We start from the raw sequence: 23320 nt of genomic DNA, 5'->3' as shown, positions 1-23320 counted from the left end.
CCTCACCTGCAGAAAATTCGAGCTGTTCTTATTCACCAGCTTCGCCACTCCGCTGCTACCCACCATTGTGCCTCGCCGATTAGTAAACAAAGGACTCGGAGCCTCCACCATCGAGAAATTGAGGCTCACGTTCTGCGTGTCCTGCGCGGAGGATATCGGCATCGTCGGAGAAAATGTTGTATGAACATAAATTTAGTTTGGGTTCCACGGTGGCAGCTAGTCGAGCTCGTTGATTGTGGCCTTGGCTTTCTTGATTAGCCAATCGACGACCTTGCTAGGCTGGTCGTATCCAAGCCGGTCCTGCATGTCGTAGAATTGAATGGCGGTGTGGGCGACGAGCCTGATGCTGCGATCCCTAGGGCCTTTGGTGGTGCAAACCTTGTTGTGGCTGTCCTTCCGGCCGGTGGCCCTTAGAATGTGGCCTTGAGCCTCCACGATTTCGCTAGCAGTGGAGGAAGAAGCAGTCCTTATCCCCAAACCCAATCGAGAAGCAGCGGAGGATGACGTTGTTGTGCGGTGGTGGAGGTTGTTGTGGTCAAGTCATTGGCGACGGCGGCGGGGATGAACTTGGAGTGAGCGGTGAAGCCTCAATGCACAATTTCAATTTGCTATAGGATTTGAAGTTGGGGGAACCAGAAACATCTGTGGTGCATGAAGGTAGATTGAGACGCAGCGGCGGTGGGAATCGGACGAGCAAGATGATTTGAATCTTGATGATTCAAATCAGGGGAAGAAGAAACCAGAAAAGAAGAAGAAGAAAGAAAGAAAGAAAGAAAGAAAGAAGAATAAAGAAAAAAAGAAAAGAAAAGAAAGAAAGAATTTGAGGGTAAATCGGTCATTTTGTATTCTTTAAGTGACTCACGTGCATTGCACCAACGGTGTCTGGACACTTAGGGACTTTCAGAATGATACCTGAACTTACAAAGTTATCAATGTGATACCTGGACTCATTTTTTCGTATCAATGTGCTATCTACGGCCAATTTCCGTCACAGAACCGTTACGGAAATTTGTCATAGGTACGACATTGATACGAAAAAATAAGTCTAGGTATCACATTGATAACTTTGTAAGTTCAGGTATCATTTTGAAAGTCCCTTAAGTGTCCAGACACCGTTGGTGAATTTTTCCCTTAATTTAACGTGGTGTCATGGTATTCGTATCGGAACCAGTGCTTTCTGTATTGACGTAAATAATTCCATTTTACAATTTAGGCCAGTGACATAGTTTAAAAGAGGCCCCCAAATACAAAGCAAATTACAATCGAGGCCCAGAGCCCAGATTATAGAGATTAGAGAAGCAGAGCAACCTAAACCAAATCCTTTCCCGTTTACACAAACCCTTCAAAACCCTAGAAATACAAAAAATCCCAAAACTCAACCCTATTCGACCAAATCGCAGCGATGGACTTCGACGAGTACGATTACCTGGAGAAGACCGTGCAGGAGAACGACGACCGTGACTCGAAGAAGAAGGCGAAGAAGGAAGCCACCGAGAAGAGCTACAGGAAGAGAGAGGTAGACGACGACGTTTCGGCCGACGAGGATAGGAAGAGCAGCAAGAGGTCCAGAGGCGGCGAGCACGAGAATGGCCGCGATAAGGAAAAGGATAGGGATCGGCACCACCGGAGCAGCGGCAGTGGTAGAGAGAGGGACAGAGACGGCGAGAGGGACCGCGATCGTGATCGCGGCGGCGACCGAGAGAGGGAGAGGAGCAGTAGAGAGAAGGAGAAGGAGAGAGAAAGGAGGGATAGGGATAAGGAGAAGGAGAAGGAGAGAGAGAAAGAGAAGGAGAAAGAAAGAGAGAGGAGGGAGAGGAGAGAGAGGGATGATAGAGAGAGAAGAGAGAAGGATGAGAAGGAGAGGTCTCGGAGGAGTGTGAGTCGGTCGGATCGGGAAGAGAAGGAGAGGTCCCGGAGGAGTGTGAGCCGGTCCGATAGGGAAGAGAAGGAGAGGTCTCGGAGGAGTAGGAGCCACACTGATCGTGATAGGGAGAGGGAAGTTAGGGAAAAGGAACGAGAATTCGAGATGAATGAGAGCAGGTAATTGTGTTAGTATGCTTTCAGTCTGGTTTACCTCTTTCAATGATAGTGGTTTATGTTTCTGATATTAACTCTTAAGCTGGATTGTTTTGCTGGAACTACATGCTTTATCCCTGTACTCAATGACTCCTCAAACTTGTTTAAGCTGATATTACATCTCAGTGTAGATAAACTGGAGTAGGTAGAAATGAGTTACTGTGCATACTTGAATTTTCTTCGTTACTATAAGAGAAGAATTGAGTTGAATCCTAATCTCATGTCTGGAAACTGAGGATAAGATTTGTTGGATTGAAAAGGATGGGAATAGGAAAACTGGAAATGCATAAGTGTTTATGGAGACAAAGAAAACTAGTTTCTGAGTTGCCACTGCAGATCTCTTCAGTTTGTATTAATTGGATTGAGCAACCATACAACAGCAGAGTTATACTTGTAGGCAGCTTAGGACTCTAGACATTTGTATCCTAGAGAACCAAAGAGACTCATTGGAACTCTAATACAACATTATCTTAGGTTGTTACAACAACCAACTACTTGATAAAATTGAAATCAAGAGATAAACAGAAAACTATAGAGTTAAGTAGAAAGGACATTAATTCCAACAAGATTCAGGGGCTATGACTCTTTTGGTCTTTGGCCGATTATCCTTGTTTTCCTAGAAATTTATTAGCAGATCGGTCACAAAATCCCGTCTTGGTGGGAATTACTTTAGGCTATGCTTTTGTGTGGAGAACAGTAATGAAGGGAAACATGATCGTGATTTGTATAGGAACAACCTTAGGGATAGATTATAACATTTTGATCACTCCGAGGGGCTAAGATGTAATTTACTACTTTTTTTTTTTGGTAGGTTTTGCATTTCTTAGACTAATATTTTGTCATCTTCTTCCTTCAGTCTGTATATTCTAGTTGCCGCCAGTATTGAGGTTTTTTTGTAAAGTACTCTCTTGATGTGAGAATTATTATGGTTAATGTGCATCTCAATATTTCAACTGAACTGTCAGTTTGGTACTTGCTATTACTTAAAACTTAAGACGAGTTACAGTTAGGAGAATGCCTATGTATATCTGGAAACCGGTTTTTTGTTTCAACCAGACATAATAGATATTTTAGGGAAAGGCACGCATCCGAATGCTTACGCCTTCACAGTTGCATGGTAGTTAACAAGGTCGGTCAAACATGATATAATAACTTCCTGTTGTTTTCTTTTGGTGCAAATGTGTATGTGCATGCCTGGCTAATAATAAAAATTGTACTTTCAGCCATTTCAATTGAAATAGTTAATATTATAACAATTGAAATTATCTAATTTTGTCAAATATCAATGGCAGGAGGTTTAAAGACAAAAAAGAAATGGTGGAGCCTGAAGCTGATCCAGAAAGGGATCAGAGAACTGTTTTTGCTTACCAGGTAGATGAGTTGCGGTATCTTTTTCTTCTGGGATTTTTTTCCTGTTGTAATTTACAATCAATGCTTAGGTACAATTCTTTATGTTATGTTATTTAGGTTCTCAAAAAGTTATAATGATACTGAGATTTGAGATTTGGAATTTAACTCGTTAAATAGATAGTTTACATTTTCAGGAAACTATTATTACGGTCTGTTATCAAACTTATATGACAAAAAGTGTTCTTTCAAATTTATAAATTTTAAAGTTGGAAGTTTATTTTTGCAGGTTTGAAATTATAACTGAGATGTTGATAATTGGTTGTTAGTTCTTGATATGTACACTTAAATAACCTAAGCTAAATTATTCCCATTCATGTTTTCCTAATTTTTCTTTTTGTTGTTAATCTGGTGCTGACAGATGCCACTGAAGGCGACCGAGCGAGATGTTTATGAATTCTTCTCAAAGGCGGGCAAGGTTGGCTGAAATTAATTCTTTCTTTTAGATTAGTAGATATTGTTGATTATTTTAATGTATGCAACAAATTTTGGTACTTTTGTTTTCACATTTTGTGACATCTGCATGCACTATGGTTACAATTGTTTCTTCATACTTGTCTCAGAAGATGCAATCTTGTTTCATGAGACACTCCTTCACACATTATGATTGCATGTTATTGAGATACATTTGCTTCCTGTTGCAGTACATGATCCTCTGCCTTCAGTTACGAGTAATATAATGAGTTGTATTGTCTCAACATTCTGTATATGTGGGGTGAGTGAAAATGTATAAATGAGTTATGTCGTCATCTTGTGAACACCCCCAAGTCCCCAACTAGCTGTTTCATCATGTAGTGTAAATTAAAAACCTCTGTATAAGCTACTCCTGTTCAAGCACTTTAATTTATATTTGATCTTACAGATATTTTGCATTTTGTTTTTAACTCTCAGGTGAGGGATGTACGGCTGATCATGGACAGGAATTCTAGACGATCGAAAGGTGTTGGGTATGTGTACTGTACAAAGTTATATCATAGTCATGTGTGTGTTATAATAAGTTGTTAGCATATCATCTTTCTAGAATCAAGTTTAACTGTATTCTTAAATGAACTAGCAATGCGATAATGATGAGGGATGGTGGGAATACCTTGCACTCATGTTTAATCAATTCATGCTGCGCACTCAAGGTAGATGACCAAAACCTATTTTTATCCTTTCCCGCTTTCTTCCTCTTCGTGTTTCGTGCAATAAGGGCTCCGTTCTGCATCCGAGTACACCTTATCAAATTCTTCATTAACTGTCCTCGCATTCTGTAGTGGAAAAATTGACTTCATGGGGTTTGATATAATAGGGATTTTTCATTGAAATCTTTTGGAGGGTGGGGTTGGTGTTGGCTTGATATCCTTTGGTTTATAAGTTTCAAGTCTAGTTGAGTTCTTAGTGGTCTTTTTCCAGTGCTGTTGAAGGTTTTAAGATGGCAGTTTGCTGTAAAATTGTTTTGTATTGGATTTTGTCATCAATACTCATAGGCTCATTTAAAGTAAGGATGAAGATGAGTGCTTGCTTTTCCTACCTGCCCTATTTCACTATGTATATTTGTAATTTGCTAGAGATATTTCTTCTAGCTTCTTATTTTACTATTATGAGCTAACATTTTCTTTTATATGAGTCATCAGATTCATCAAAAGAAATTCAGCTTGAGCTCTCTGCCCTTGAGTTTTTGTTTCCATACGTCTCTTTGATATATGCTTTGTAAGTTTTGATTGAAATACTTATAGTATCATATGGTCCATTAAACTCACTGTAAGAGCCTGTCAATGCTTCAGGTATATTGAATTTTATGATGCAATGCATGTGCCGATGGCTATAGCTCTCTCTGGTCAGCTACTTCTTGGACAACCTGTAATGGTGAAACCTTCAGAGGCAGAAAAGAATCTTGTTCAATCTACTGCTACTGGTGGTACCACAGGCGTAGTAGGACCATATGGTGCAGTTGACAGGAAACTTTATGTAGGGAACTTGCATTTTAACATGACTGAGACTCATCTTAGAGAGGTATTGCAACTCCATCTCGGTAATTGCTGTATGTATACACATGATGTATGTATTTTCACTGAAAAGAATATGAGAAATAACGAGCGAAATCAAGGGAAGAATAAATTATAACCTTCATTAGAGGAAGATTTATTGTGTACACCTTGACTAAGAATCCGGGAAGTACATAGTTTTTGAGGCACAGGAAATATATACAGTGAGTCCCCTTTTTGCAGTTATAATCCGACAAGAAAAGAATTACAATAAATTACTTTTGGGCCTCTTGCAATAGCAAAGTGGTTTTCATTGGATTATTAAAGAGTATTTAGTATAAAATTACAATAGTTTTCCATATAACATAATCCACATATATAAATAAAAATAATTGGTTGCAGGGCTGTATTTTGTAAATGACATAACTAAGGGTTTTGAAATTAACAAATGTTGCTGTATGTTATAATACAAATATAGAAGAAATGGATGACAGAAATATTTTTGTTGGTTTTCAATTCTATAAGATTGTAGTATCTTCTCATGACATCCATATTTACTATTTGTTCTCAGATTTTTGAACCATTTGGTCCAGTGGAGCTCGTGCAACTTCCCCTTGATATTGAGACATCACAGTGCAAGGGCTTTGGCTTTGTTCAAGTCAGTGATTACCTTTCATTGATTGTTTAGAAAACTTTATGTTGGCTGGTACTTAATCTGTTTTCTATGTTTATAGTTTGCTCATCTGGAACATGCAAAGGCAGCTCAAAGTTTGAATGGGAAGTTGGACATTGCTGGTCGAACTATCAAGGTAGGCATTTATTTTTTGTAATCAAATTTGGATACCAAGTGTTCTGAGATGCATGATTTTTAGATGGTTGATTGTTGTTAGTTATCTTTGGTAGTCCTTTAGGCTATTTGTCATTGAGCACGTGCTAAAACTTATTTGACACACTGTGTGTAGGTTTCATCCGTTACAGATCATGTTGGCTCACAAGAGACTGGTGCAAAATCAGCAGATTTTGATGATGATGATGGGGGTGGTTTGGTGAGTCTGAATAGTTTAATTTTGTGTGTATGCAATTGGTACTTCTCATAAATCCAAAGTTCTTAGTATCAATGTTAACGGAATATCTGGGGTTCGAAAGTAAACATTGACTATATCAAGAGTTCTGTAAATCAAAAGAAAGCAAAATTTTGATCAAATGTGCTGATTTAGAATTTTCAGGAAACTCTCTATTATTGATACTTACAAAAGGAAAATATTGCCAGTAGAATCTCTAGGATATTATTTGTTTACGGTGGACCCTTTGTAGCTGATTACTTGATTTCATCATATTTTTGGATGCTCCCCCCATAAAGAGAGTGGAACTTATGACAACAAGAAGGGGTGTATAGAAGGCCTCTGTCATTTCACTGAACAATTTATGTTCCATACTTCTTCTCCTTTGCACATTTAATTAATTATTACTATAGATAGATGCAACTGTGGAAAGATGGAGTGCCTTGAATACTAAATTTCTACTGTGTGCTTGCATCTTCTTTATTTTAAACGTGTGTAGGATCTACTCCAGTTACTGCAAAGTGTCTTCCTCTCATGTTTTGACTTTTTTGTTTGCAGTCTTTAAATGCTCAATCTAGAGCATTGCTAATGCAAAAGCTGGACCGCACAGGAACTGCCACAAGGTTTGTATTCACTATGTTCAGATAATAAAATATATAATATATATTACACATTTTCTTAACTTTTTATTTTTGGGAGGCAGTATTGCAGGTTCTCTAGGAGTACCTGGGCTAAATGGGTCAGCACCTAATCAACGAGCTGTTAATTTGCCGATGAATGGTCAAGCCACCCTTTCTGCACCATTTCTTCCAGCAAAAGTGCCTGCAGTAGCAGAACCTATTGGAAACCCCAGTGAATGTCTATTATTGAAGGATATGTTTGATCCAGCCACGGAGGTTGGTGTTCCTAGAAGCTAATTGTTTCTTTTGCTTTTAAAAAGTTTGTAATCTGATGATTTAGAATAAATTGCAGACGGAGCCAGATTTTGATGTAGACATAAAAGATGACGTTGAAGATGAATGTTCAAAATATGGTCGCGTGAAGCACATTTATGTGGAGAAGTAAGTATATGGATAGACACGTTGAATATGCTGTTTCCGTTGGTATTGCTATTTATATAGAATGGTTATGAATATTTTTCAAATTTAGGGATGGGATGGGATTATTGTTTTGCTTCACATTCTCCTTTCTGAAGATCATGTGTACTACCTAAAAGTGTTGGCAATGGATGAAATGATAGAAGTTTCTAATGTCTATTCTAGATGTTTCATTTGAGGTTCATGATCTTTGTATTCGGTATTGTTTTAGTTTTTATTAGGCATTCTCAGTTGGTCATTAATATATAGACTTGGTAGGTCCCTAGAAATCATTAGTGAGGGTCATTTAATTTGGGTCTATATAAGACCCAATATATATTGATTGAAATTAGTGAATGAGATTGCGTATTGCAAACAGTTTATCTTGGGTGATTTCTGAGAATTATTGGTGTGATTCCAGATTTCCCCCTATTTTCTTAAACACAACACCCCTCCACCCGACACATTACAAACCTAAGCTTCACCTCGAAAGACCTTAAACACAGTACCCCTTAGGTTTTTCTCCTCGTTCCTTATTATATTACGTAGGTGGAGTAGAATTGCCATTCTCTAATATATGTTGAATCAGTACAATGCATCTAAAATAGTTAAGGAATAAAGGTCTTGCCCCATTGCTATGCGTTTTCTAAGGTTTATGTTGGGAAAAGTGCCTGTGGTACATAAGCTGTTGTGTGCATGGATGCAATTTCCCTTTTTAATTGTTTTTTTTTTTTTTTTTTATAAAAAAAAATCTTGGATACAGAAACAGTGCTGGATTTGTGTATTTGCGGTTTGAAACTGTGGAAGCAGCAGCTGCAGCTCAACGTGCAATGCATCTGAGATGGTTTGCAGGCAGGCAGATTTCAGCCCTTTTCATGGTAATATTCTTATATTCCTTCTCTTTTTTCACTTAAAGAGATTGTTCCATTTCTGATTTTAAATTTTAGTCTAAAAAGTAGATGTACCCAAATCTTTATGATATATGACCTGGAGTGGTAGTATATCATAATCCAGAGAGGTTTAGGTTTGCCAAAGTTGCATTGACTAAAACATCCTCAAGTACATTACTGTAACAGTGTAAAACTGTTCTCAATTTTTCTTTCTTGGTTTGAGAACATGTAACCAGCTCATGATAGAAACTTCTAGTATCATAGTTTTTGTTTTTGGATGAGCGCTAGGTTCAAGACGACATGATAGGTTAATGTTCAATGTTAAACTTAATTTTAAGGAAATATTTGCTGTTTGACTTGTAAGTAATTCATTCTGACGTTAAGTAAGGTGCATATGTGCAGTAGATGTTCGCATCATGGGAATGATGTATTTTTATAGATGTATCTCGGTTCTCAACTGATTCTTTTTGTTTGCAGCAACCTCAAGTTTACGAGGCCAAGTTTGGAGTGTGAGCCATGACTACACGCAGGAGGGGAAGTGTATTGGGTGTGTTTCCTTAGTTGAAGGGTAGCTAATCTAGCTATTTGTTTTTAGGTTATTTGATTCCTAGTTTGATTCATACATGTTGATTACATCAAATGGCATGGGACTCGGTAGGAAATGTGTACTTCTGTACTCCAACCTTTTGTTTTCTTTTAATGTCAAGAGTTCAATTTTCCCGGAACTTCCCGCATTTGCTTCATTATAATCTATAAACCTGCCAATGATATTTGTAAAACATGTTCAATTAAATTGGCCAGTGACTACAATGGTTAGACGCATTGTTCTCATATTCTAAATTACAGAAGCTTGTGGTTGATAGTAGTCTTATTCTTATTCATCATGTATATTTTACTCTCATCTCACCTGAGAAATCTTATCATTAGTGTTGGATGAGTTTTTGGCATCTGGATCAAGCGGCAATGGAAGATGCAGGGGACAAGATTCACAAAGTTTCATTTCATACACTAGCATCAGGTGGACTCTTGCAGTACATTTTGCCTTGAGCGTCGCATCCGGTCTTCCACACGCGTTTTACTCCCAAATTTAGCACATTTGGTTCATCCCCTCCAAATTAGTTTTAAGGAGTGCTCTAGATTTAACCATAATTTTGCAGTCATGCATGTAGTGAAGGAGCGTTGGGTTTAAGGGTTGAATGCTCTCCAATATAACAAAAAAAGGAGTGAATGAAATTCATGTTCGTATACTAGCTAAATTCTTGGCAGTGCTAATTCCCTCAAGCTAAGCAAGTTGGCACGACCCGACAAGATTAGGGACACCTTGACTGGGAACCTCGGTAGGAAGAAAGACTTGGCATTACCCACAACCAACTTAGAGGGTGCCGATCATGATCCATCAATGAGCCATTGCATAGGACCTACCTGAGTTCACCGAGTCCACTACCTGAACTTGCTATCAATCACCTAACCAACTGCTCACACCGATCCTACCAGCGACAAGCTGTGAAGCATAAGATGTTAAAGAACACTGGACACATCCAAGTCACATCTGAACCGTTGGAAGAAATATTTCCACACGCGCCGTGACATGTCCATGTCCTAGAACACCACATTGGGAAAAGACTCTGACGCCCTCAAGTTAGAGAGTGACAGTGCACCGACGTGCACTTGCATCAACAAAAATAAACGGCTAGATAGCATCAATTATATTTTTTTATTATTAAAAAAAATTGCCTATAAATATCAACGACTGAGATTTACTGGATTTGTTGGTTTATTTGTACTGTCGGTGCATAGAAGAATTTTCCCTCAAGGGTAAGCATGTATAAATATGGGTTAATTACATATAAGTGCATCTTTGAATGTTTTTTTAGCTATAAGGCCATCAACTAATTTTTTCTCTCATAAGGCCACTAGATTAAAAATAGTGTTATATTTTGGATATAAAAACCAACATATTTACATAAATGCCACTAGAGTAAAAAGTCAACAATCATTCTCTCTCTTCTCTCCGGCTGGTCTCCGGTCAACTCCGGCCGACCTCCGGCCAACTTCCGGCGAACTCCGGCGACTACAAAGCTACTGTCACTAACACCAAAAGCTACTGTCGCTAGCAATAAAAGTTACTCTGGTGAGATTTCCGGCAATCTCCGGCGAGGTCACAAAAGCTACTATCACTAGCAATAAAAGCTACTGTTACTAGCAACAAAAGCTACGCTGGTGAGATTTCCGGCGAGGTCACAAAAGCTACTATCACCAGCAACAAAAGCTATTATCACCAATAAAAGATATGCTCCAAAAAATCAAAAGCCACTAACACCATTAACAAAAGCTACTGTCACCGACACAAAAAGATACTCTCACCAGCAACAAATGGCTACTGTCACCATCACCAGTAACAAAAGCAACTCTCACCATCACCAAAAGATACTATCAAGCAAAACAAAAACTACACTAACCAACACCAAGACCTACTCTGACAAAAAACCAAAAGTTACTACCAAGTAGAAAAAAAAGCTACTCTCATAGGCTGAGAAAGCTATTCTCAAAGACTAACAAACCTATAGAAATGTAAAGTATACAACAAAAAGAAAAATGCTCTTGCAATCAAGAAAAAAAAGCATATTCAATGATGCAAAAAGTATGCAGGATTCAACAATGATATAACTATGTAAAAAGCTGCTTCCATAGTTGTAAAAAGCCACTACCATAATTGTAAAAATCTATTACAATAGTTGTATAAAGCTACTGTCAATATTGTAATGCTACTGTCATTTTTCATATGGCCTCCGTTGAAGTTATTTGTTGTCAAACTCTACCACACTACACTAACCATAAGCATTATTTTGCCACCTACAGCACCAAGCTTCATTTCAACATTTCTTGGTTGGCCGAATGATCTCTTGGTCAATGGAGGCTTCACTACTCAAATTCACATGATTTTCGGAATCAACCACCGCCAATGCATATGGGAAGAATTCTGCGAGAACAAAAATACAACAAAATAAGCAATCTTTATCAATTAGATAATAAAAAACAAGCAATCTAAAAGCTACTGATATAGAAACATAAAGCTGCTATAACACATGTAAAAAACTACTAGACTAGTAATAAAAAGCTACGAACATATATACTAATGGCAACAAAACCAACTGATTATCCATATTGATAGTGTAACACAAATCTCAAACAAGAAGGGCTAGAGATACGAAATCTCGACAAAAGAAAATTGAGTTTCTCTACAAAATCTTGATTTTCAATTTGATAAAAGCTACTGGAATCAGCGTTCAAAGATACTAACATAAGCATAGATAGCTACTATCATTGTGTTGGAAAGTCATTTTAACAGTTATAGAAAACTACTGACATAGAGAATGTGGCACGCAGCTTGTTCACAAAATCTTGAATCTTAGTTGCACTCAGTATCATGTGCACTCAGTATCATGTGTTCCTGCCAATTAAATCAAGAGCCATTGACAATTCAAATTGTTTGTGTAATGCAATCTTCTAAATTGTTAATAAGCATTTCAAAATGCACAATATGTGAATCGAATCAGAGATGAAGAGTGATACTCACCGCGGGAAAACAACCAGGTCAGGAATGTTAACTGCTTTGTAAAAGATGTTTTGTGGTCTGCCATGGTTATACCTTTCCTCATAATCCATTGTCATGTTATCCTATTCAATCAAACACTATCCCAATTATCACTAAAACCCATACAACTAAAACAGGTAAATTATAGAATAGAATAGAATGCCAAAGTGGATAAGTCCAATACCTTACGAACACTCTTCAATTCAATAATAAGTTCCTGTGGGAGCCATTGACTAGCGAGCACTACCTTCTCTTGTAATATAATAATCACAATCAAAAATTGTTCATGCTATGCAAATCAAGAAATTCATAGACATAACCAGAAGAACATCAATTTGAACACTCAAATCATCGATATATACATATACACAAATTGATGCTAGCAAAGTTATAATCAGATTGCTTACCTTCAAATCAGCTCCTGCACAAAATCAAACAATTTTAAAACTCAACTTTCCAATTCATGCTCCAATTTCAAATTACAGAATAGAAAAAAGTATATAGGAATCCATTTCTGAAGTACCTTCACCAGAAGATTTTGAGCGACGGAGGTAGGAGACCTGGAAAATCGGAAGATATTGGTAGCAAATCGGAAGGTACCTAGTTGGTTCAGATCCACCGCGTTCTTGATCTCGATGATGTCCCTGACCTCGAGCCTCTTGGCGAATTGGAGTGGAGCAGCACCATCACGCCGGCACCACGAAGATCCGTGATTGATGAAAGTGATAGATAGAGAGCACCGCGCCGGTCGTCTCCGGAATTGGAGGTGCAAACCAAGATGTGATATGTGATTGAGGAGAGAGAGGGACCGAGAGAGCGTGGAGGTGCAGACCAAGATGTGATCTGTGATCGAGGAGAGAGAGCGTCGTGCTGGTGGTTGCCGGAATCGGAGGCAGAGATCGAGGAGAGAGAGAGAGAGACTGTGTCGAGGGGGGAGAGAGTGAGAGAGAGAGAGATGGATTTGTGGATGGTGCGCCGGAGGAGAGAGAGAGAGAGATCGAGAATAATTGGAACTGAAAATTAAATGGTAGACAGGTGAGGGTAAAATAGGTATAGCATAAAAAGTAGCTGATGGTTTTGGGCCCCAAAGTGGCCTTATGTGTACAAAACAATTTAGGTGGCATTGTGACTAATATAAGTCTCAAAGTGACACTTCTTTGTAATTTTCTATATAAATATATGCCCCCTTATCAGCAGTTGGGTAACGTGGTCCGAATTGGTTGTGGGCTTGGATAATGTGTCTCGCCCAAACAGCCCAAAAGGCCCAATAGGGCAATGAAGCTAGGATAGGAAAAGGTTTGACAAGTGTTGGGCTGGGACCCAAAGAATGCGAGCCAATAGGAGCGAGCGGTCTCGGCGGCGAGAAGAGCGCGACCACCAGAAAAGCCCTAATCGAAACAAAACAAAAAAAAAAAATTAATTAATTTTATTTTGGCCAGCCATTTTCCTCGGCTCGTTTATCTTGCTTGGCCATTTATATAAAAACAGGTTCCAAAACCGCAAAAACACTTTAGGGCGTAATTTCAAATCTGAAGCAAAAGGCTTTTGAAGAAAAAGAGGAAGAAGAAGAACTGAAGAAGACCACCGAGAGAGCCATAACCACATATAGTCAGTCAGGCCACAGTTTCAGACTCTCTCTCTCTCTCTCTCTCCCAACTCAACGGTAACTCCTCCAAACCCTAATTTCGTTTCTGTTTGGTATGATTAGGACTGTGACTACTGACTAGGGTTTTGGTTTGGTTGCAGAGATGGATAGGTACCAGAGGGTGGAGAAGCCCAAGGCAGAGGCCACGCCTATAAACGAGAATGAGATTCGCATCACCGCTCAAGGTAGAATGAGGAACTATATTACTTACGCCACCACTCTCCTTCAGGTCCCTCCCTCCCTCCTTTTTCATTTTTATTTTCTTTTCTTTTTCCCGCTTAATATTATACAAGGCGCTTTGCTTTGTTTGCTTAGCTACGATGCACTTCCAGCCTTAGTTTTGCTTTGTATATTCAACTTGTTTTTACATGTTTCGATTAGGTTATATGTTTTCGTGGTTTTGGGGTTAGTGGAGAAGGAATGATTTGATATATGCAGAATGACATAGAATATGTTAATATTTGGAGGTTCGAGTGTAATAAAGTTGGATTTGTGATGCATATGGTACAGAGCTTATAGGGTTTGTTTAAAGCACAGAAGGAATTAATGGAAGTCAATTTTTTCCGGTTTGGCTGGTGTACTTATCAATTTTCAAATCTCGGATGGTATGGGAGAACACGGTAAATTGATCCTGTTATTAATCCAGCACATACCAAAATGGATTCTGTTTTACTAAAAAGTCATAAACTGCAACTCTGTTTGCATAGAAATTACTACTTATTTCAACTTGACGTTTTCTATTTCTGCATTGGGTTATGTTTGAGTTTTTATCTGATTGCAAACTCCCCAAGGTAACTCCATATTGATGACCTACTTTTTAAATTGTGACTTCAATTCATTGCCTTTTGTTTTCCATTGGTCGTGAGTGCGCTTTGCTGATTGATTGTTACAAGTATATGTTACCTGGTCCCTTTTTTGCTCTATCTTACTAACGCTTGTATCTCTGCAGGACAAAGGGTCTAGTGAAATTGTCCTCAAGGCAATGGGCAGAGCTATCAATAAAACTGTGATGATTGCTGAACTGATCAAGGTGAGATAACTTTTTACCTTTATGTGTGAATGTATGTTCATGCACTTCAAGTGAGCATGAGCATTTCCATATATTTTTTTGTTGACCAACACTTTCTGCTTCCAGAGAAGGATTGTTGGCCTCCATCAGAATACTTCTATTGGATCAACTGATATAACTGACGTGTGGGAGCCCCTGGAAGAAGGCCTGCTTCCGTATGACACCGTATACTCTTCTATGATATTAAGTGTGTGCAGATGTGAAATTCTTTTCACTTGATGTTGGTATTGATGCTTGTATTTTCTGCTGCAGTCTAGAGACTACTCGGCATGTTTCAATGATCACGATTACTCTGTCAAAGACAGAGCTGAAGACAACCTCTACAGGGTAAGTCATTAGGAATGTAATGACTGTTTGGATTCTGTGTATTTGGATGTGTACATTTGTACTGTATCATGGAGGTTCAATTCAAATGAGCATTATGATGTTGATTCACCGTGTAACGTCACATGTTTGGCTGTGACCTTACCAGGTGAATCAACATTGGACGTTCCATTTAGTAATTATAAATCTGGCAATAATAAAGTAATATATCAGATTCTGATTATGTAATTTGATTCAAGACTCAGTTTTTTTATTTAAACTTACCATGAATATTTCAAGTCTTTTTTTTTAAGTTGATCAATGTTCATGTTCCATTGATAGAAAAAACATTGTTTGATATTCATAGTTACCTGTCCATATGTGCATGACGTTTCATAAGCACATCCAGTGTTGTAATGAAATTTGGAAACATGATAGTATTTAATACTTAATGGACAACATTAACAATTTGAGATGCAACTAATTTTCGTATAGATAAAAACTATTGCTTTCAACTTGTGATCAATTATTGCTGCATGTTATGAACTTCATTGAATAGTTTTTTAAATTAGTAACATTTCTGGATGCACATCAAATAATAGATGTAGGCTGCTCCTTCGTTTATACTTTTAACAGGTGCTACAAAAAGAAGTGTGGAGTTTTTAACTTTTTGTAATTGAATTATGCATGGGGTAGAATGATTTCAGCGTTGGTGCCTAAAGGTGCATAAAAATATTATTTGCAGTATAGAATGAATGAAACCTAAAGGTCTTTTCTGTATATATAAACTCATGATGATCTGAATTGGTATCTGTGATGATATTTTGAAACTGTAATCTTATCTTTGATTTTTTCTGTATGGAAGTAACCCATGTGTGATTAAGCTATATTCTTGAAACTTCATATGTGCTTAGAGCGTTTCTAATTTTCTTTATTTGCTTATCTACAGCTACCAACCCCCTATTCCGGCTGATCAAGTGAAACCATTGAATGATTTTGAGGATGATGGAGGTGATTTGATGATATTTTGGTTTATGTATACTTGTTTACGCAGGCCTTGGCTTTTATTATATAAACTCTTCAACTTATTTTCATTTACCTTTATGTGTAAATCAGAGGGTTCACCTAGATTCCGAGGCAGGGGACGTGGTGGCCGAGGAAGAAGCAGGGGTAGAGGTACTGCTCTAAATGATTTTATTTTTTCCCATCTTAGATTATTTGAGCTGTTCAAAAATAGGATGTACAGAACTTCAGATTTTGGACCTCATCTAATTTGATTTAAATTATGCATAGATTTTCATTCCTTGTTCAAAGCAGCTGATATTTATTGGATTCTGTTCTTTTCAAGTTAATTGATTTAAAAGCATGGATTCATATCTCATATGCTTTTGGAATGGAGACAAAAACTCCTTTTCAAATAATCACCTGCCACTTTTCAGGATCCCTCAACTTCTCTCTTAGAGTTGCAAAAGTTACCAACTCGGTTTTCCTCTGATTCATGTTATTGTATGCACAGGGAGCTACAATGGAGTTGTTGATTATAATGGAGATGGTTGGGATGGTGGGCGTGGCTATGGTGGCAGAGGTAGGGGCCGTGCGAGAGGTGGTTCTTTTAGGGGTCGAGGACGAGGTTATGGTCAGCAAGGTGGATACTATGATTATGCTGAAGGTGCACCTATCCAAGGTCGCGGTAAGCTCTTGGAGTAGTGATTTCTCTGCTTTATATGTTTGGTCAAGTTCGTTACGATTCATGTTAACTTCAACTCTTAACGACTTCATTAGATTTCTGGCAAGCATCCAATTTATAAACAGTATTGCCTGATGTAACACTATGCATTTAGCTGTTGATGAGAAAGTCTTTATAGACGAAAGCCACAAAGGAATAGTTCAGATTGTCTTTATAAGTCTCTTTTCAGCAGTGTTCCTTGTGCCGACATCGAGTCCCTGGACTTGCTAAGTAATTAGTTAATCTGATGGTACTGTATTTTGTTTGAAGGGCTCACAGGGCGCGGCCGAGGAAGGGGAAGGGGCCGTGGGCGTGGTCGTAGTACTCGACTGGATGGCCAAGCACCAGCTGCTTGAGCAGATGGTTGCCCAAGTACAAGATATGTGTGGACTTGAAAAAAAATGCTATGTGGGATGCCTGCTCTGCTTATGTCTTCGTGAAGTTTGCTGATATCTATGGGCACTGTCTTTCCTTTCAAGTTTTCTAAGTGTTGCAACCATGATGCTTGAAATTTTGTTTGTAGGTCATGAGGTTAGGAATACTTTGGTAGTTCTTGCTAATCGAGTTTTTTATACACCTTACAAAGGTTTGTAAAATGTTTCTCTTTTCTTTTAATAGAAATAATAGAGCAGTACATTCTTTTATTCGTAATGCAATATGCTAACTGTTAACATAGCACCATTTTGAATTCTTGTGTTCTTCATGCTAATTCAAACAGAGCATCAGTTTAATGTTTGGTAAAAATAGAGTAAAATCCTCATATAGTATCCGAACTATCACAAAATACACTTTTTGGTACCTACAAATTTTCAGGGAGTCTAGTGGTGTACCTGTACTATCCCTCTGTTAGCCCTTATAGTATCTCCGTCCATTATTTCGTTAAAAATGTCTATGTGGCGGTCATGTGACACTCATGTGAGTAAAATAATAAGGGTAAAATAGTCTATTCATTCATAATTAAAATTATAAAATTTAATATATTGAATATCTATAATTAAAAAATATTTTGACATATAAAAAAAAAGATAAATAATTCCCAATTTATTCTTTACTGTTATCGAGACACTTGGGTCAATTAATTTAAGTACTTTTATTTTTGTTTAATTTTTTTTATTTTATGAAAATTTAATATATACTAATTTGGAGATAACTTTTGTCTCGAACAATTAATATGATTAATCATTAGAGATGGTAGGTAAATCTAGATAATCACTAAATTCAATTCTAGGTCTTTCTTTTAACCTAGTCAAATTTATTTTAATTTAGTTTAATCAAAAATTTGTAAAAGAAATATGAAAAATAAGTGTTTTACGATTTTACCCATACTTTAACGGAATAATTGACGGAAGTACTAAAATGGCTAACGGAGGGATAATACAGGTACCACTAGACTCCCTAAAAATTTGTAGGTACCAAAAAGTGCATTTCATGATAGTTTAGGTACCATATAAAGATTTTACCCGTAAAAATATTGGGAGTATTTGATATTATTAGCAAATGTTAATTATAGTTTTTATACAACAGTTATAGTCTTCAATGTTTTAAAAGGCTGAGGCGTAGCCGGGAGAGCCTCAGCAAGGCGTTCGCCTTGAGGCGTAAGGCGTAAGCCTTACGTATAAATTAGTTGTATTTACGTATAGAACTAGTCTTATATATAGAACATGTATTGTAACAAAAAAAACATTATAAATTGTCATCCATTCATAATAAGCAAGTACTAAAACCATATGATTCAACAAAATGCAAGTATTTCTTTGATCACAAAATGCACACAAAAAGTACTTCAACTCCCCGGGAATTGGTTTAGTCCATCGCCAAGCATAATCTTTCTTCGTTGTCCCACTAGTACTAGAACTCATTGTGCCTACACAATTTGAAGGTATGTACAATTATAATACACAACCAGCTGGAAGAAATTAGAGTATTTACACTTGTAAGTAACCAATTAATGAAATGGAAGATCCACAAAACAGAATCTGAACCTAAACAGAATGCTGTATATGACTTTACCGAACTATATGACAAATTCAAGTTGGCAAGGACTATGTCTGTTAGTACTACTATATGACTGTTAGTACTACTATATGGCAAGGACTATGACTTAGTAGTCATAATCCAAGGACTTTACCGAACTATATGACAAATTCAAGTTGGCAAGAACTAAATGACTTTACCGAACTTATTCATAATCCAAGGACATTTTCCGATTTGTTCGAAATCCAAGTGTTCATATAGTTAACAACACTTGGAACTGTATTCATTGATTTCATTCACAAAAAAATTGAGATCGGCAACAACAGCAAACAATTATAAGGTATCCAAATTCCAATTCCAATTGCACATAACAAAGAAACACGAAACCATCCAAAGAAAGCAAGGAAAGTTGAGAGAAAAGCATGATCATAATTTAAACTCCTTTTCCTCAAATCGAACTACAACTCTCCAACTCTCTTCAAATCGAACTTATTTCTTGCTCCAATTCTGCAAATAGCCTCCTCTAGAACCAAATTCTTGAAAAAACTTATGGGCTCTTCATGATTTTATCAATTTTTCGAGTATGAGATTGGGATTGGCTGCTCTTGAGAGTGAAGAGTCGGGGAGGAGGCTACTGAGAGTGATTTGGGGCTTGGCTCGTGTTCAAAACGCGACCTAAATGAATCTAAACTCACAAAACACCAAAATGACGTCGTTTTGGTGTCTGTAAAAAAAAAAAAAAAAAAAAAAAAGTCCCAGGCGTGCGCGCAGAACGCCTTGACGCGCGCTTCCTCCGCCTTCTGCGCCTTCATCTTCGCCTTCAGCCCCTCTGCGCCTCATCTGCAAAACAGAGGGAATTTCTCTAACGCCTCACGCCTTTTAAGCATTAAGGCGCGCCTGACGCGCGCTTTTTAAAACATTGATAGTCTTAAAGAACTCCAAGGTAAATTACATTTTAGAGAAAAAAGTGAGAAGAAAGCGCTGCTAGGGTTTCCTCCAAGTTAAATTACATCTTTCTCCTTTGCTGAAAGATGGTCAAGAAGCGGAAATTGACGTTTGCTGGTGGTGGAGCAACATTCTTGCAAAATCACTCTGCAGTGGGGAGATTACTCTCTGCCAAATGCGAGCTCGATGTTCGAGCTTTCATGGGCACCATCTCGTCTGGAATGTGAAGAACAAATTATCGGTGCGTGAGCAGGGAGAGAGATTTGTGCTGAAGTTTACGGTGGAGAAGTAGCGCGATCAGATTGTGAATGGATGCCCTTGGTTTTACGATCGCTCTCTGCTTGTCCTAACCTCCTTCGATGGGCTGGAGGAGCCAGCAAGGGTTCTGATCTCTCCCAGTCTGGGTTGAGGTTTGGGGCTTTTACCAAAATTGATGACGGAGGAGGCTGTGTATATGGTTGGCTAAATGGTGGGGGAGGTTCTGTTGACAAGACCGAGATCTGAAGTTCAGGCTAGAGTTCGTATTCGGCATGACATCGATGCGTCGGTGAGACGGCCTTTCCCGGCAATGGAATTCGAGTTTGCTCCGGGGATCTCTGCTAACCTTCAGTTCAAGTATGAACGCTTCATGTGATATTGCCGGGTCTGTGATTTGTTGAGCACTTTGTTGGTGATTGCGGAGGACCTCTAGAAGTGACAGAGGCTGGAGCTGTGGCGGCAGGCGACAAACCCTAACCCCATATCTAGTGATCTACTAAGGTTTTGGGTAATATTGGGCCAATTGCTATTAGTGGGTGCGGTGGAACATTATTGTTGTCTGAAGGTGCAGGTGGTGGCTCTCCGGCGATGTCGGTGAGGTTGATCTTCCCATCCCCGAGGGTGAACCCATATAAAACGTCAGTGTTGTCCGGGCTCAACTACTCAACTACCCAACTTTTGGCCCATCAAGCTGCAGCGCAGTTTGGAGCAGCTAACCCTACCCGCCGCCATGCTAAGGCGAATGAGAATGCTATGAACTGTTGACATGTTCAAAGCGGTCCAACCAGGTAGTGCCTTTTCAATATGTTTAGTTGGACTTTGAACCCTCTTTCGCTCTTGATTCACAGGTTGGAGGCATTGCCTTTTCACCAGCTAAGAAGCGCTAGCTGGGGTAGCAAGAACAAGCCTAAAGTGGTGGGGATAGTTGCTATGGTGAAAGATGGTAAGCTTCCTAAGAAGACTACGAAGAGAAAGCTGAAGTTTCAGCCTTAGGCTTCAGGGCAGTTGGAAGTTGCTTCTAGGGAAGTCACCTTTGAGTTGGGAGGTATCAAAAGCGTTAAGAATAAATTGGGTCGGGAACTTGACCTTGTATTGTTCCCTTCCTGATAGTGTCATGTGTTCTTGGTTACTTCATATTCGGTTGCTATCAAATGCATCTTTAAGTAGGGTTCTAGCTTCTAGGGCTCTTAGCAATAGCTCATTTCTGACGGGTCCTTCAAAGGGTGGGTTATTTGTAATGTTTGCCTCTCACTACTTTTAATGGATTGGCACACAAATTTGATTTTTTTTTTTTTAAAGAAGATCTTTAAGTTGAAAGGAAAATGATTCATTATGCGTCTAAACCCTAAATCCTTCTATAATGTCATCAAAAAAAAAAAAACAAAAAAAAAAAACCCTTCTATAAAGCAGGTGTCTAGCTTCATCAGATTATACCGTTTAGTTTTGTACTACAAACCTTTTTTTTTCTTTGGAATAAATTATCTTGATTTGTCATTTATTTCAAACCAAAGTGGTTATTACATGCTGTCATCTATAGACAGACAAGAAGATGTGAAACACATAAATAAGTCCACTTATTGAACATTCGACGCTTACTTATTTCAAGCAAGCTTATAAAACTATGAAATATAAACATAGTACATTGATTCACTACAAACATAAAGAATGTAAGTGTGATTAACTGGGTCAAACCTCCTAGATCCCAAATATAAAAACTTGAGCCCATCAGTTTGGTCCACGAACGAGCCTAAGTCCAAAAGGCACTCCTATCTGTTTTGGACACCCTAACCCCATTTGACTTCGTCACCGAGACTAAATTGGGCCTCCAAAATGATCTGGGCACCCAACCAAAGTTGGGTACCCCCCTCCTACACCACTGCACCTCGTTTTTGGACCTTCGGCATAAACATGGTGATCTCCGGCCAAGTTCAAAAACCACCAATGTTTTACTGCCACTCCACATCACCGCCTTCCTCCTTAGCCAAAATCGAGCGACAAACACCGCACGCTGCCGCACCTGGCTTCCCTCTGCCAACCTCTAAGGCCGAGCAGGATCAGAAATCATAGCCCCCACAACAGCCCTGACATCTTCTTTGATCGCCGCCTTCATCCACCGCCCTAGCAGATCAACCATAACTGAATTCCAGAACCAATCGCCTAATAACCCCTCTAGCTCACATCGACCCAGATCCCAAAGATCCCGAAGCACACCAGAAAGCATACGGTGACCTTTGCGTAGTCGAACCCAATTTGAATCCTCTTCTAATAACCAGCTTAAGAGACCGGCAACAAAAAATTGCCCTCTGCTTCGAAATAATTCCGATGCGAGACGGTTTAGGGGAAACCCGAGTATATCTCCTTTGCGAGGGGGGTCTGGTTGAGAACTTGTCAAAAAAAAAAAAATCAACGTTGGCTTGCTTTGAGAAGACAAGGAGAGACAAAGAGGGACGATCTGCTTGGCATTGGCGCTGCACGCCATTGATCTGCTCGGCCATGCCATTGATGGATCCCCAAGCCAAGGCGGCTAGGGTTTGCTAGGGGTCGGAGCCTTCATAGTGAGAGCAAGAGCATTTTGTTTTTAAATAATGGCATTTTGTACTACAAACTTAAAATGAAATCATTGAAATTAGTTACTAGAAATTAGAAAAAGATGTATATTTTCAAATAAATCCAGAATATGTGTCTGGCCCAAACTCTAGGTTACTTGCTCTTGTTGTAATAGGGTTTATGTTAGAGATATTCTCAGAGATATTCATAGATATCCAATAATTGTACGATTACGTTTCCATGTACAACTGTCTCTATGCTTGTAATCCTCTACATAAAGAGACCCCTATTATCAATGAAAGCACAGCAAAATTCTCTCCCAAACATCGATTTCCTAAAACACGTTATCAGCACGAAGCCCTAACCCTTAAACCCTAATTTCGTAGCCTTCAAATCCCAGCAACCACCGCCGCACACCTTGAAGCCCCCAATCCCAGGAGCCCAGAACCGGCGGCGGAGTCTTCGGAACTGGCTGAAAAAGTACTAAACCGGCCCCCAGAAGAGAAAAATGATTCTTGCCCGGTTCACAACCTTCCTGACCCCCTTCTACAGTCAAATTTGGTCAGCATCGGAGCTTTAACTTCAGAATTCGGAAACCGGAAAAATAATTCCCAGAACCGACTGTAAAGTTGCCGGACCGGCCTGCAGAAGCGCTGCACATCCTTGAACCGGTCAGACTTCCAGAGCTGCACCTGCACATTGCCCTACACCAGCCCTCAATTCCGGCCAGCCTAGCCCAGCAAAAAAAAAAAAAAAAAAGTGAGCGGTCCAGAAAAAGAAA

At 38.8% G+C, this 23320-nt stretch overlaps 2 protein-coding genes across 5 annotated transcripts; both read left to right on the top strand.

Annotated features, from left to right (window-relative positions):
• The first annotated feature begins 1274 nt into the window (after positions 1-1274).
• Positions 1275-9354, top strand: LOC133724516 (uncharacterized). Its single transcript, XM_062151273.1, has 13 exons — positions 1275-2040; positions 3369-3447; positions 3845-3901; positions 4375-4430; positions 5250-5478; positions 6022-6108; positions 6185-6259; positions 6413-6496; positions 7070-7134; positions 7215-7407; positions 7484-7572; positions 8351-8465; positions 8955-9354. The coding sequence occupies exons 1-13, from the start codon at positions 1403-1405 to the stop codon at positions 8988-8990; spliced, it is 1803 nt and encodes a 600-aa protein (XP_062007257.1). The 5' UTR covers positions 1275-1402; the 3' UTR covers positions 8991-9354.
• A 4205-nt stretch (positions 9355-13559) lies between these two features.
• LOC133724515 (uncharacterized) lies at positions 13560-17459 on the top strand. 4 transcript variants are annotated; one of them, XM_062151271.1, is made up of 9 exons: positions 13560-13735; positions 13819-13946; positions 14667-14747; positions 14853-14941; positions 15039-15113; positions 16039-16100; positions 16206-16265; positions 16606-16779; positions 17095-17459. In XM_062151271.1, exons 2-9 carry the CDS (start codon positions 13821-13823, stop codon positions 17169-17171), a joined length of 744 nt encoding a protein of 247 aa, XP_062007255.1. In that variant the 5' UTR covers positions 13560-13735; positions 13819-13820; the 3' UTR covers positions 17172-17459. The 4 variants fall into 4 exon arrangements, with proteins under 4 accessions (XP_062007255.1, XP_062007256.1, XP_062007254.1 ...); XM_062151272.1 differs by having other exon boundaries at positions 13561-13735; positions 16606-16773; XM_062151270.1 differs by having other exon boundaries at positions 13561-13735; positions 16606-16773; positions 17086-17459.
• The last annotated feature ends 5861 nt before the right edge of the window (positions 17460-23320 follow it).

This window comes from Rosa rugosa, chromosome 1, assembly GCF_958449725.1.
Source record: "Rosa rugosa chromosome 1, drRosRugo1.1, whole genome shotgun sequence".
In the NCBI taxonomy this organism is placed as follows: domain Eukaryota; kingdom Viridiplantae; phylum Streptophyta; class Magnoliopsida; order Rosales; family Rosaceae; genus Rosa; species Rosa rugosa.
The sequence above is the reverse complement of the archived record's forward strand: the minus strand, read 5'-3'. Positions and strand labels throughout refer to the sequence as shown.